The 16357-nt window shown below is 42.3% G+C and overlaps 1 protein-coding gene across 3 annotated transcripts in view; it reads right to left on the bottom strand.

The window, feature by feature from the left end:
- Nucleotides 1–16357, bottom strand: part of FBXO15 (F-box protein 15) — a 304133-nt gene that overhangs the window by 123947 nt on the left and 163829 nt on the right. For all 3 annotated transcript variants that reach the window (XM_073631257.1, XM_073631258.1, XM_073631259.1), the window contains exon 6: nucleotides 9639–9845. In XM_073631257.1, coding sequence (XP_073487358.1) covers nucleotides 9639–9845 — 207 coding nt within the window. The remainder of the gene's footprint in view (nucleotides 1–9638; nucleotides 9846–16357) is intronic.

Below are 16357 nucleotides of genomic sequence, written 5' to 3'. Positions count from 1 at the left end.
AATTGCACAGATGCACATTTTATACTGATTCACAACAGCACTGCCAATGAAAAAAGGCAGTATAGGCAAATTTATTTATTGTTGTCCAAATTTATTTTTGTTGTCCAATTTAGATAAATCAGCTTAGGCGTTTAGCCTAGAAGATTCACATTATAGCTACCCAATCTTCAATGTGTGCATGTTCCTGAAACATTGTGCTTGATTGATGTGGTGAGTTCTAAGGGGGTTAGTAAAGGTTTGTAAACCTATGGTGTGCTGATGATGCAAGTTAAACACTTCAATACTGGGCACTCCCCCCGCCCAGGCCAATTTTCAGCTTACAACGCTGTCGCACCTTGAATGACAATTGCACGGTAATAACACTGTACTCATATGACATTTTTATAATTTTTTAACATAAATAGAGCTTTCTTTTGCTGGTATTTGATCACCTCTGCGGTTTTTATTTTTTGCGCTATAAACAAAAAAAGGGCAACAATTTTGACGCAATATTTTTTTACTTTTTGCTATAATAAATATCCCCAATTTAAAAAAGAATAAAACAAATGTTTTCCTCAGTTTAGGCCAATATGTATTCTTCTACATATTTTTGGTAAAAAAAAAAAAAAATCGCAGTAAGAGTATATTGAATGATTTGCGCAAAAGTTATAGCGCCTACAAAACAGGTTATTGATTTATGGCATATTTATAATTTTTTTTTTTTACTAGTAATAGCAGCGATCTGCGAGTTTTATCGGGACTGCGACATTGCGGCGGACAGATCGGACACTTTTTTGAAACCATTGACATTTTTTCAGTGATCAGTGCTATAAATAGCCACTGATTACTGTATAAATCTCACTGGCAGGGAAGGGGTTAACACTAGGGGGCAATCAAGGGGTTAAATGTGTTCCCTCACTGTGTGTTCTAACTGTGGGGGAATGGGACTGACTTGGGGAGGAGACTGATCGGTGTTCCTATATACTAGGAACACACAATCTGTCTTCTCTCCCCTGATAGAACATGGATTTGTGTATTTAAACACACAGATCCACGTTCCTGCTCTGTCAGGAGCGATCGCAGTTGCCCAGCGGACATCGCAGCCGCTGGGCACGCGCATCGGCTCCTCAGTGACGCGGCAGGCGTGCGCACCCCCTATACCGGTGGGAAGTGGAGGATGTCATATGACACCCGCCCAGGATGGGAGATCCCATCTGCGGACATCATTTGACTAAACGCTGGGAATGAAGTGGTTAATGTTAGCACTTACTCACAAACGTGTCAACCACAGCAGTGAACGTCAGCATTTAAAAATAGCTTGTAATAAAGGCTAGGCATAATTAAAAAAATTAATCAGCACAAGGGATATTACTTAAAGTGCTTGTAAAGTCTCATTTTACTTTTATAATAACAGGTTATACTTACCTGCTCTGTAAAGTGGTTTCGCACAGAGTAGCCAAATCTTCCTCTTCTCGGGTCCCTGGCTGGAGCTTCTGGCCCCTCCCTCCTGTTGATTGCCCCCACAGCAAGTAGCTTGCTATGGGGGCACCCGAGCCGAGCTGCAGCTCCATGTATCCATTCAGTCATTGAGCTGCTGTTTGGCCTTACACCCTTCTCTCTCTCTTCTGATTCTCAAGTTTGATTGACAGCAGCAGGAGCCAATGGCACTGCTGCTGCGTCTCAGCCAATCAGGAGGGAGAGTCCCGGACTGACAAGGCATTCATGGACATCGCTAGATAGACATGATGCTCAGGTAAGTATTATGGGGCCTGCTGCACAAAGAAAGCTTTTTATCTTACAGCATAGAAGGCTTTAAGATAAAAAAACCTTCCAGCTTTACAATCAATGTAATACATTCTATGCATTAAGAAAAAAAACCTTCTGTGTGCAGCAGTCCCCCTAATACTTACTTGAGCCACATCTTGATCCAGCGATGTTGCACAAGAGACTCGGCTGTCCGGGACATGAACATGGAATTGGACATTAATGCTTTCATTAATGATTCATAAGATCTAACTAGATGGTGGGACTTTTTCTGTATTTTTCTGTATTTTTTTCTGTATTTTTCTGTATGTTGTGAATATATACCTTATACTAATCTGGATCACCCATTGAGAATCTTTCTCGGACCCACACATTTTTATTATTTTTTTAGTATTATTTTATAATTTTATAATTTTTGTATTGTTGAGGTTTATAGCTTCATAACTATAATTTTTTATTTAAACATCAGTTTTTTTCTTATATGGATATTTTGTTTAGACCACGTCTATGGAGGGGTACAATCCCCTAATTACACTTTGCATAGTGTGGATCATGTTTCATATTTAGTGGAATTTATATGCACATATATAGTACACTTTATAGTTTTACATTTAGTGTAACTTATATACACATATATAGTACACTTTATAATTTGCATTTGATAATTTATACACAATTTTTTTTAATTATATGTCTATGGACTTGCAACACTATGGAAAGTCTATGGATCATGGACTTCCTTTTTTATTTTTTATTTGTTTGATTCACTTAAGTTGTGTTTCCTTAATGTTTTGACATAATACTAAAACATCAATTCACATATATAGTCTTTTTTTGGGGGGTGGTCCATGCCCACTTTTGTCATAACTGCCTATATATTGATATAGTGCTGTGTGTTGATACGACAACACGTCACCTCACCTTCAGGGATGTGCTGCTACGCTGAGCCATCTGTGACGACATCGCGCCAGGCTTACTACTATATAGAGGCGTGGCACGCACGCGATTGACGGCGGCCTTGCTTGCGCTCCACGTAAGCAGGAGGCGCGGCTGATCTTGATGTTCTCAATGTCATTCGGAACAGGCCGTCCTCATCCGCAAAGCCGGTTACACTTTCCATGCTTGATCCGGAACAGATCACTCTTCTTTCCGTTCACAATTCTCTGGGCATTTCTTTTTTTTGTATTCATTTTTCACAGGGAGTCTTTTAATAAATTTACGTATTATGTGGGAAAATAACACACACATTATAATTTAGTATTAACGTGAGAGTGCTGGAACGCACATTACACAATAAGAAAGAGGCCTGAAACGCACGCGGGTCCGCCATTTAGGTGATACCCGGAAGTGCATCTAATTAATGGGCACAAGCTGGATTCTCATTAAGGGGGGTCACAGTACCTTTATAAGAGAGTATGGCAGCGGTGGTAGGGTACCCCAGATGAAGTCTGGTTAGACGAAATGCGTCGGGTGACTCCACTGCCTGCCATAATTTTATACCAAGCGCTTTTTTATTACGGAAAATGTATGTGTTTTACCTTTTAATAAACTTGTATCAAACGGTATTATTCTATGTGGCCCCTTTTTCTATTCTTTATGGGTTATTCCACCGAGACCAAGCTACATTTAGAAGAGTCCCTCTAGAATCCCGGATGTAATTTGGATCTCATCACTGTCTGGCTCAAAGACCCTCCTTTATTGCCTGTTGGTAATACAAGCCTTATTGACTCATTGAACATACGTTCGTATGAGTCCAACCCTTCTGGTAAGCCTGCACTGCTTCTACGTGGGGGACCCACCACATTTATATGTTTTTATACCAGCTATCCACGTGGTGAACAGAATCACTTTACTTATAATATGGGACTATGAAACTTTTTTAAATCTCTTTCACATTCAACAGATATTTGAAGACTGTTAGGGTTTTCTACACTAAGTGTTGTGTAAAGTTTGAGATAGATGTAATTTTTTGTTTTTATGTTTTTGGTTTATGCAATATCACAACCGTATATTCATTGGACACAATGAATGTGTCCAATGCTACACTTTATATGCACTTGTTTCACAAATTTCCTTTTTTGTTGTGTGAGCCGCTATTGAGTTGAGTAAGCGCAGAGTTTTTATTTTATCTTATTGTCCGGGACTTTCCCCCCTGATTGGCTGAGACACACAGCGGGTGCCATCTGATGTTAATTAAAGCCAGTTAACCAATCAGAGAAGAGGGGGGGCAGGGCCGAGCCACGGCTTCGTGTCTGAATGGACACACGGCACAGCGGGTGCCTCATAGCCAGCTGCTTGCTGTGGGGGCAGGAGGGAGGGGCCAGGAAAGCCGGCGAGGGACCCGAGAAGAGGGGGATCTAGGCTGCTTTGTGCAAAATCACTGCATAGAGCAGGTAAGTATAACAAGTTAGTTATTTTTAAACAAAAAAACAGCATCTCTGGATGGCGGAGGGGTGCAGAAAGGATGGACATTTGGGCACTCCAGCTCTTTCAGATGTCTTACCTCCTGCAACACTGGAAGATTGTAGCAGAAAAGGTGGGGAGCATCAGAGGAGGAAGATTTTTTTACAAGATAACAGCAGCAAAAATAATTTATCGTACTTCTAGTAAATAGCAGGCTCCAGTCACAAAGCGGTATCTACCACTTTAAGAAATGTGGTAAATAATCGCTCCACAATGTTCAAAAATTTTTTTTATCATTCACAAAAAAAGGCTACTAAAAACACTGCATGAGCTAATTTATGAAGTGATGTGGTATTTTAGTAGTGAAAGTTTGCGGGAATTTAATGCCAGTGTTAGCCGGTGTCCTTAACAATCAGTAACTATCTTGGTTATCAAGGAGTGGGCGGCCACCGTCTCCTTAAAAACTGACAAGTCACCAGTTGTCACCGGGGTTCCTGCTGACAACTGAATGTAAAAGAAAAGCTTTGTCGGCATTTAAAAAAAAAAAAAAAAAAAAAAATCACAAAAATAGTGTTTTTTTTTTTTTTTGAATGCCCCCACGCTAAAATCCATACAAGACCCTTATCCGATCATGCAGCCCGGCAGGTCACATGCCCTCAACAAGGGGAAGTGCTTTGGGGCAAGGGCTGATGGGGACAGGGGCCTCTTCCCCACAACCTTGGCCGGTGGTCGTAGGGGTCTGCGGGCAGGGGGCTTATTGGAATCTGGAAGCCCCCTTTAATAAGGGGGCCCCCAGATCCTGGCCCCCCTTAGGTGAATGAGTACAGGGTACTCCATCACTGGGTGGCCCTGTCCCTTCGTTTATTTAGCGGTGGAGCTGTCAGACGGCAGGAGTCAGTGTCTGGTGTGGATCACTTTTTCTTTTTTTTTTGGATCGGTGGTCATTGTGATTGGCGATAGATCTAGACCGGGGAAATTATTTTTTTTTAAATAAAGGACTTATCAAAAACTGTGTCTGCCTTTTTTTTTTTTTTTACTGTTTCACAGGCACATGCAATTTTGAGACTTGACATATTCCTTTTTTTTTATCCACAACTTGACATATTTGGCATCTATTTACCCCAAATAACCTCACTACATTTTTCAAAAAAATTGGCTATTATTGTAGCACTTACCCCCTTAGAGGCTGTCAGATTTTATAGGACTCCTAGCTTTTCTACTGGTACTCTGACTAAAGTCTCGTTTTTTTTTTAGTGTAAAAATAACAAAACATGTTATACTTACCTGCTCTGTGCCGTGATTTTGCACAGAGCAGCCCAGATCTTCCTCTTCTCGGGTGTGAAGGATCTCGGATATCCTGGCTGGGCACCTCCGCCAGACCTGTGTCCAAACGCACCCGCAGCAGGCAGACCAACCAGCCCTAAACCTCAATCACGAGGTAAACCACACAGGTGTTGAGGGGTTAGACCTGTAGAGCATACAGTCATGGCCGAATATATATTGGCACCCCTGCATTTCTGTCAGATAATGCACCACCAAAAAAATTGTTTCAATTACAAATGTTTGAGCATTCTCATGTTTATTTCTTTTTTGTATTGGTATGACACAAAAAAGTGAGAAACAAATCTGACACAATCCACGCAAAACTCCAAAAATGGACTAGACAAAATTATTGGCACAATTTAACAGTTGGTAGCACACTCCCTGGAAAAAAAAAAACTGAAATCAATCGCTTCCTGTAAACATCAATGAGTTTCTTACACCTCTTTACTGGGATTTTGGACCACTCTTCTTTAACCAACTGCTCCAGGTCTCTCAGTTTGGAAGGGTTCCTTCTCCCAACTGCTGTTTTGAGATCTCTCCACAGGTGCTCTATGAGATTTAGATCTCTACTCATTGCTGGCCAGTTCAGTATTCTCCAGCACTTTGTCTTAAACCATTTCTGGGTGCTTTCTGACGTGTGCTTTGGGTCATTGTCCTGCTGTAAGACTCATGACCTCTGACAGAGACCCAATTTTCTGACACTGGGCCCTACACTGCACCCCAGAATTCTTTGGAAGTCTTCAGATTTCATAATGCCATGCACAAGGTCAAGACATTCAGTGCCTGCAGCAGCAAAGCAACCCCAAAACTCTACCATGTTTTACTGTAGGGACTGAATTCTTTTCTTTGAAGGCCTCGTTTTTTTCTGAAAACACTAGACTGACAGGCTTTACCAAAAAGCTGTAAATTTTGTTTCGTCTGTCCACAGCACATACTCCAAAAGGATTTTATCTTCCTCAGTTACATTTTGGCAAACTCTAAATCTGGCTTTTTTATGTTTCTGTGTAGCAGTGGGGTCTTCCTGGGTCTCCTACCATACTGTCCCTTTTCATTCAGATGGAGACGTATAGTGCAGGCTGACACAGATGTACCCCGTGACTAAAGGTCAGCTTGAATTTGTCTGGAAAGTGGTCAATGTTCTTTATCCACCATTCGAACAATCCTTTGTTGCAATCTTTGATCAATTTTTCTCATGGGCTGTAAACTTTTTCACAATGGTGTGCCCAGTGGACACAGGAACATTAGGATCTCTGGAGATGGACTTTTTACCTTGAGATTGTCCATGCTTTTCCACATTTTTTTATCTCAAATCCTCAAGACAATTTTTTGCTGCTCTTTCTCTTCTCCATTCTTCGTTTGGCACACAGACACACAACGGAAAGGTTGAGTGAATTTTTCACCATTTTAACTGGTTGCCGGTGTGATTTCTATATTGTCAGCACGTGTTACCGGATACAGGTGACTGATTACAAATTACAAGAGCATCACAAACTTGGAATGCAATTATTTCTTACAACTTTGAGAAGGTGCCAATAATTTTGTCCAGTCCATTTTGGAGTTTTGCCTGGAATGTGTCAGATTTGGCTTTTTGCTTTTCCACTTTTTTGTGTCATACCAAAACAAACAAAAGAAATAAACATGAGAATGCCTAAACATTTGTAATTGCAACAATTTTCTGGGCGAAGTGGTGCATTATCTGACAGAAATGCAGGGGTGCCAATATTTTTGTCCATGACTGTAAACTGTTCATTAAGTACAAAACATACACCTTTAAACACAGTTAGAAAACTCAACACTTGTACATTCAAACAGAAACTACAGTTGAAACACACAAAGGGATTATGAAAAACAGGCAGCCCTTCCTGCTTGGATGTGTAACCACACCTTTTGTCTATGTGCCATGACTTAACATAATTAAACACAACAAGAGGGGGAGGATGGGGAGAAGGGTTGCAACTTATATAGAGACATCATCCCAACGTCATTTTGTCCCCAAGTCTCTCGTTCTCTGCTGGGTCATAGTCTGTGGGTAGGAGGCCAGCCCACAGCCCCCTCCAAAACACACAGCGACACAGCATGGCTGGGGGGCAGAGACTAGAGGTCAGCTGACTGGTGAGGAATGTGAAGTGGGAGGGGCTGGAGAAGACCCCATCTTCTGATTTTGGCATAGGTGTCACTGCTACGAGACGCCACAAAGTCGGCAACACAGCGAGTAACACTACCTGTGATTATAGTTGCCATTGAAAGTCCCCACTACAGTTCTCAGATCAGCAGATGACCCTGATCAAGAGCACCTAAGATGACTGATCAGAACCCCCCCCCGAGCACTGCCACTCATCCCATTCCCCCCACCAAGGAGTAAGAGAAGGAATAAAAATAGAGAATACATGGAAGGGAGAGGAAAAGAGGGGGAGGAACAAAGAATAATGGAGAGAAAGAATAAGAGAAAGAACAAAAAAGCTGGCTAGCGAGAGGGATGGGGAAAAAAAACAAATTAGGATAGAGAGAAATAAAAGGGGGAAAAAAGGAGAACAAAGAGAAAGAGTGGTACATCCTAAAATGTACCATAAGGGGTTTCAATACTGTATAAGTGGAAGGGACTAGGGGAGCGCTAAATGTCCGTGGGTTAGACACGCAAATGATTTGTCTTGCCTTGGGTGCTGACAACCCACGCTACGAAAATAATTTTACTGTTAAGGGTCCCCACAACTTGGGAACATTTATCAAGGGGTCACGGCACTAGAAAGGTTGAGAACTAGGGGTGCATCGAATGGAAATTTTGGTGCCGAAACGGAAACTGAAGGATGCAATAGGCCGAAAACTGAAACCGTTACCAAAAATGACAGTTTTTAAAAAATATTTATATTTTTATATACAATTGTATTATATTCAACTTCTTAATTAATATCATCAATTTAAATTAATATGAATTTATTCTTGGTTATTATTGCCACCCTTAGTGCAAGAAAGGTAAAAAAAAAATGCAGTCTGCAGTCTCTAGCCATCTCTTGTATCATGTCCTCCGTCTCTAACCATCTCTTGTATCGTGTCTGCAATCTCCTACTTAATGTTTCATATTCCCATCGCACACGTTCCTGGTATAAGCTCTAAAGGTTGGGTGCTGCAGCAACAACCAGCTGGATACTGGTTCAAGTCACAATGTAGATACTTGCCAGCACACCAAGGATCAGCACAAGGTGGCGTCCAAAAACTTTAGTTTATTGCATGATCACAACACAAAGAGGTGCAATGTTTCGGAGTCACGCAGGACCCCCTCATCACATGCCTGACGAAGGGGTCCTGCGTGACTCTGAAACGTTGCACCTCTTTGTGTTGCGATCATGCAATAAACTAAACTGTTTGGACGCCATCTTGTGCTGATCCTTGGTGTGCTGGCAAGTATCTACAATCTCCTACTTAAACACACTGCTAATAGTATGAGCAAAATTTCTATTCGGTGCACCTCTAGCAGACATGATACAGGGGACGGTCAGAGACTGCAGACATGATACAAGAGATCAATGCAGCTTCACCAGTGCCTGTCAGATGCAGCCTACCAGTCAGATGCAGCAGTCTGCCTGTGCCCATCAGATGCAACAGCCTGCCTGTCATGTAGCCTTCACCAGTGCCTGTGCCCATCAGATGCAGCAGCCTGCCTGTGCCCGTGACATGCAGCTCACCTGTGCCCATGACATGCAGCCCGGCAGTGCCCATCATGTACATTCTACCAGTGCCCATGAAATGCAGCAAGCCAGTGCCCATCATGTACAGCCTATCAGTGCCCATGACATGCAGCCTGCCAGTGCCCATCATGTACAGCCTACCAGTGCCCATGAAATGCAGCCTGCCAGTGCCCATCATGTACAGCCTACCAGTGCCCATTATGTACAGCCTACAGTACAGTCAGTTCACAACAGAACAAGCAAATAAGAAAAAAAAGACTAAAACTCCTTTACAATAAAAAAAGATCAAGTAATAAGAACATATACAATTCCCTCAGTCCAAGCAAGCAAATGAAAAGGGCTGAAACGCTGGCATAATCTTATTTCCTTAATCTTGTTAGCATAGATCTGATAATAAAAATGTGCTAAAAGAGGCATATTGATAGCACATACATTTTTCGGTGTGAACTTAAAACAGTTACAGGACAAACTGAAAAAAATACATACCCATTTTTAGGAGTACGCAAACAATCAGTCTGAATCTGTGTAACTCCGTGGAGCTGAAGTGTGATCAGAGTTTGAAAGCCAGGCCAAGTATAACTATTCCAATATATAGTAAGGGATGTATCTCTAAAAGTAATATCAGACTGCTGAATTATTGTTTCTTTCCCATTAATATCTTTGAAAGTAAGGGCCCAAATTAATCCAGACATTCTGCAAACAGATGAAAAAAGACTTTGATGGTAGCAAGAACTTCATGCCAAAAATCAGTCAAAGGAGAACCCTACTTCTGTTTAACCTTATTTCTGTGGATACTACATATTTAATTTCCATAGACAAGACAATCATTTTCAAAAATTGTGAAAAAAATTAAATGATTCTTCTTTGCAATGTGACAACCTGGAAGTGTTCTGCACACTATTGTTGTACATAACGCCATATACAGTGTACAGATTTTAGTAAACTTTTCTACAAATACATTCCATACTCTGACCATGTCCTTTCTCTAATTGATTTCTGAATGAGTCAGCCTTCTTTATAACCATTTGGTGTAATCTCAGGGTCGTGATGAGAAAGCTACGATGTCTGTGTCCTTTAAAACAGTGCAAAATGTAGGTAATCTGAACAAAAATGAGCTCAAGTTGCAGGGGATGCCAGAAATTTGATTTGTATCCAAGGCTCATCATATGTTACAAGCTGAGAATACAATCTTTTCACAATCAATTTTAGATTAACCAAAACTACAGTATGCAATATGGGGACCTATCCAAACTAATGAATCGATTGGCATCTGATCAGGCAGGCTCTTGTATTAAAGGATAAGTTCACTTTAAAAATAAATAAATAAATGCACATTTTTTTTGCAGGTAAAAAATGTGCATTTACTATTTTTTTTTTTTTTTTTTTTTTTTTAGGAGTCTTGAAAGCACTGCACTAGCAATCAGCAGATCGCTGATGCCATGCAGGTCTTCTGCAGACTGTCAGTTTGAGCTATCTGACCTTACATTATAGCTTCACACTGACAGCAAGACTCAATGAACTACCACAGCGCTCAACAGCGACATGGTAGTTCATTAAAAACTATAAGCTGACAGCCACAAAGTATGTCAGGATTTGTAGTTCATTCATACACAGAAAACCCGCATGGCCCGCTGTTTTTAAAAATTTACAGCAGGTATGAGGAATTGCTCCCCATACTGCTATCACAAGGAGAGAAGGCATCGGGGAGTGGCTGCAGCAGTGGGAACGTGTTACGTGATCCACCCAAAAAATGGGTGGAACATGTAACATGTTCCCAAAGGTGAACTTTAAACACTTGTTGGCTGATCTAAAGGAATTTACAATTAGATTGTAATGCATAAGGTGAACTTTAGAGTGGGCTTACAGTGAGAACACATGCAGGGAAAGAGATTTTACATTAAGGAGATTGGATTTGCATTTACTTTCAAATGTAAAAAAAAAAAAAAAAAAAAAAAAAAAAAACGTCTCATATAAGCTTCAGCATGTTACTGTAACTTTTATACATAAAAAATGATATATATATATAGATATATATATATAATACTCAACAGATTTTAGATGATAGACAAACTGTAACAAGGGATATAGAAAGTATGTGGTATAAACCAAAATATTTAGCTATAAGCAAAACGTTTACATTATTTTTATTAGTAGCATGTTTAAAACCGTTTCAGCCCCAGAAGAATTTACCCCCTTCCTGACCAGAGCGTTTTTTGCGATTCGCCACTGCGTCGTTTTAACTGACAATTGCGCGGTCGTGTGATGTTGTACCCAAACAAAGTGACGTCCTTTTTTTCCCACAAATAGAGCTTTCTTTTGGTGGTATTTGATCGCCTCTGCGGTTTTTATTTTTTGCGCTATGAACAAAAAACCCAATAAGCGTATATTGATTGGTTTGCGCAAAAGTTATAGCGTCTACAAAATAGGGGATAGATTTATAGCATTATTTTTTTTTTTTTTACTAGTAATGGCGGCAATCTGCGATTTTTATTGTGACTGCGACATTATGGCGGACACATCGGACAATTTTGACACATTTTTGGAACCATTGGTATTAATACAGCGATCAGTGCGATTAAAAATGCATTGATTACTGTAAAAATGTCACTGGCAGTGAAGGGGTAAACACTAGGGGGCGGTGAAGGGGTTAACTGTGTTCCCTGCTACGTGATTCTAACTGAAGGGGGAGGGACTAACTACAGGAAGTGACAGATCGTGGTTCTTAGTCAACAGGAACACACGATCTGTCACTCCTGTCAGAACAGAACAGGGAAGTGTTCTATGTCTCCTGGTCATGATCGCTCATGGCCAGTGGTCATCGCGACCGTTGGCCACGAGCATCATCACCCCCGCTATGCAGTGGGTATGCGCGCGTGCTACCCGGACCCCGCGAGCCAACACACAGTTACGTGGTTTCGCGCAGGGGAGCCCAAGTGCGGCAGCTGGTCCGGAAGCGGTTAAGGGCAGCAGTATGGGAACAGTAAGGAAATAAAGTACAGGAAAGTTTAAATTATGTAGCAGTCTTATAGACCCTCAATACCGTAAGGCTAGATAAATTAAAACAAGAATAGCTTACAGAATCTAAAGTCATCGGTGCCTCTGGGGAGTTAATATGGGCAGTTAGGGTTTTTGTGGGGGTAGGAGTGAGGGCTGTAACAGCAAGTGTGGTGGTGGATGGAAGGGATACATTGTATGCTATATAACAAAGAAACCTGTGCTGTACGATTATAGTGATCAAAAAATATTGTGACATATAGGTGATATAGCTAACGAATACATAAATTGTATGCAATCACAAATGAAATGTGCAATAAATAAAATAGAATAAAAGAAGAAAATATTTTTGCAAAAGTTCTCCAAAAAGATCTACTCCACTCTGATGGGCTGTTTAAAAAGAAGTTCCACTGAGTATACAGTTCTTAATAGTATTCCAGGTGATAATTCCTCAACCCTCTATTCAATAGTGACATTCGACCACAGCACCGTAGATGATGTGATAAAGTGCGACAGGAAAGTTCCTCCACCAATAATAATACTGCCGCTTACCAGCTTGAGCAGAGAGTCCGGAAACACCTAGCTATCCAAGCACAAAGACCCGGGGCTGGGGATAAAAGTCACAGGCACTTGTGATCTCCTTAAACAAGAGATCTAACAAGCTGGTAAGCAGCAGTATTATTATTGGTGGAGGAACTTTCCTGTCGCACTTTATCACATCATCTTCGGTGCTGTGGTCGCATGTCACTATTGAATAGAGGGTTGAGGAATGATCACCTGGAATACTATTAAGAACTGTATACTCAGTGCAACGTCTTTTTAAACAGCCCATCAGAGTGGAGTAGATCTTTTTTTGGAGAACTTTTGCAAAAATATTTTCTTCTTTTATTTTATTTTATTTATTGCACATTTCATTTGTGATTGCGTACAATTTATGTATTAGTTAGCTATATCACCTATATGTCACAATATTTTTTGATCACTATAATAATACAGCGCAGCTTTCTTTGTTATATGTTATTTTAGTGTGTGTGTCTCACATTATAGTTGCAGCTTTTTTTCAATTGATTTGTTAGGATAGCGCCGTAAAATTACCTTTTCCAGTTTATACATTGTATGCTGCTTGTGTAGAACACCAGGAAAGTCCCCTATGAGGCCCACGTGGTAGGATATCCACAAAGGGCTAAACAGTTCACAAAAGTGTGTAATGACAATTCTATCAAGGAGTTCATGTTGAAGGTAGAAGGTAGGACTTAATCCTTGATTCCTATGTGTTTTGAAATTTCAGAATAGTAGACATTGGTGGCAGTGTTCATCTGTAGGCTGAAAGCTTATGTTGAAAATGAAATGGCTGACATAGTGATCACACGACTGGGAAGCAATCTTATTAGTTACACAATCATCTGCAAAGGACTGAAGCTATCAGTGACAGCCAGGACAGAGCCACCAGCGCTATAAAATATCATCTTGTAGCTCTCAAGGGGAGAATGTTTATTAATGTAGTACAGGGCTTTGTGCTATGAAACAGTAAAGTGGTCGTAAACCTCAGACATGAAAAATGAACAAAGCACATCCCACCAGTGTGTACTAACCCGAATCCAAAGCACTGATTCTGATTCCTCTCTGTTCTCTCCTCTGCTATCTGCATGACTCACTCCTAATAGATTAGGCCAACACATCAGCCTCTAGGGAGATGCCTGCCCCCACCTCCAGCACAAAGCAGATACCTTTAGCTCTATGTTTCTCTGAACCTGTGAAGAGGGAGGGGGTGTCACTTTCCTCCCATCGTTTCTTAGATTAAATGGATCTCTGTGCTCTACACTCTGCAACGTGTGTGTAACATCAGATCCCCGCCCCTTGCTTTCTGCTGCTAAGAATAATCTTTTCATCTGTATGTTGTATAGGGTACAGGACAGACGACTGCAGATAAACAAATACAATGTATGTAGGAGGATTAGTTTCAGCTCTGTGTATCATTTGAGGCTTGTCACTTCGCCTGGGTATATGTAAACATGTTAATACACAAATTCTGGGCCGAAGGGGTAAAATTTATGTAAAGCTAAAACTGTGTTTTGACTAAATGTATTTTTTCTGTCCTGGATGTCAGGGAGCACTTTAAGGCCCCTCTCACACAGGCATTCCGATCAAGTCCGCCTGTCCGTTTTTTTAGGCTGACCTAATTGGAACCTCTGCCTACGATCAATTCTGGTAAAAGAAAATGGATGGGGACTTCGTCCTTTCATTTTGGGTGGAATGGATTGGAGGTAGTCAGGCGTCAATGGCGTAAATGGACAGTGGAGTCTCTTTACTCCTGGCTGCCCATAGAGCAGAGCAGGCTTTGTCCATGTTCCCTCTGCAAAAACTGAGCAGGCAGGTATGTGGCTCTGCTGCTCTGCAGAAACTGAGCAGACACGGGATGTGCTCTGCTCCAGTCAGCAGGGAATCTGTGAACTGATCCCCTGCTGATAAGAACGGAATCCACCCCGTGTGAAAGGGGCCTAAGAAAAATGTCTCAAGGATCTTCTTTTTTTGTACCTCAAAGGTTTGTGTAGTGAAAGGAATAAGGCCTGGTTTTTGTAAGATCCTCATACGGTTCTAAGTGTCACATACAGCATATTTTCAACTGTTTATCAGTCAAAGCATTCTTAAAAAGTTATGTACAATCTTGCCCCTCGTTACAAAATGTAGCAACATCTACACACATAGGACACCCAACGTTATATTTATAGATTGATTCATTCTTCCAAAGCAAATAAACCCTTCCACACTGGTACTGACTAGTATTCAAATATTTCACTTCTCCCTCAGTTTTGCTCCCTTATGCCGCGTACACACGGTCGGACTTTCTGGGAAGCTAGGTCCAACGTACTTGCCGCCAGACTACCCCCGGACTTTCTGAACGGACGGACTTGCCTACACACGACCAGACTTTCTGGAATCCGGTCTTCCCGACGGACTTCTGACGGACTTTCAGAATGAACGGACTTTCACACAAACGGACAAGTCCGTTCATTTTGAACGTGACTCGGGTACGACGGGACTAGAAAAGGAAGTCAATCTCGCCGATAGAAGAAACCTTGCGAGCCCCGTCGCGGGCATCCCAGGCCCTTAGGTTTGGTATGGAACTGTAAGGGGAACCCCCTACGCCGAAAAACCGGCGTGGGGTCCCCCCAAAATCCATACCAGACCCCCCACCCTATGTGAATGAGTATGGGGCACATGGTACCCCTACCCATTCACCTAGGGAAAAAGTGTCAATAATAAAACACACTACACAGGTTTTTAAAGTAATTTATTAGACAGCTCCGGGGGGGGGGGGGGTCTTCTTCCGGCTTCGGGGGTCTTCTTCCGACTTCGGGGGTCCCTCTGGTTCCTCTTCTCCCGGCGTCCGGTTGGTTCTTCTCCGCTCCCTCTGGCCTCTTCTCCCGGTGTTTGAGCTCTTCTGCCAGCTCCTCCGCTGTCTTCAAGCCGCTCTTTTACCAGCGGAGGTCCGGACTTCTGGCCTCTGGGCTTCTTCTCTTCTTTCCATGTTGACACGACGGTCTCTCCGGCTGGAATGGTCTCTGAGAGCTCCGATGTGACTTATACAGGCGGAAACCCCGCCCCCTTATGCCGTCACAGTCCCTGGGCATGCTGGGACTGTGACGTTTTAGGGGGCGTGGTCAACATCACCCGGTGACCACGCCCCCTAAAACGTCACAGTCCCAGCATGCCCAGAGACTTTGACGGCATAAGGGGGCGGAGTCTCTGCCTATATAAGTCAGAGCGGAGCGCCCAGAGAGCATTCCAGCCGGAGAGACCGTCGTGTCAACATGGGAAGAAGAGAAGAGGCCCAGAAGCCCAGAAGCCACAGGCCAGAAGTCCGGACCTCCGCTGGCAAAAGAGCGGCATGAAGACAGCGGAGGAGCCGGCAGAAGAACTGGAACACCGGGAGAAGAGGCCAGAGGGAGCGGAGAAGAACCAACCGGACGCCGGGAGAAGAGGAACCGGAGGGACTCCCGAAGTCGGAAGAAGACCCCCGAAGCCGGAAGAAGACCTCCCCCGGAGCTGTCTAATAAATTACTTTAAAAACCTGTGTAGTGTGTTTTATTACTGACACTTTTTCCCTAGGTGAATGGGTAGGGGTACCATGTACCCCATACTCATTCACATAGGGTGGGGGGCCGGGATCTGGGGGCCCTCTTATTAAAGGGGGCTCCCGGATTCCGATA

Source organism: Aquarana catesbeiana, linkage group LG05 (assembly GCF_042186555.1).
Source record: "Aquarana catesbeiana isolate 2022-GZ linkage group LG05, ASM4218655v1, whole genome shotgun sequence".
Taxonomy (NCBI): Eukaryota; Metazoa; Chordata; class Amphibia; order Anura; family Ranidae; genus Aquarana; species Aquarana catesbeiana.
The sequence above is the reverse complement of the archived record's forward strand: the minus strand, read 5'-3'. Positions and strand labels throughout refer to the sequence as shown.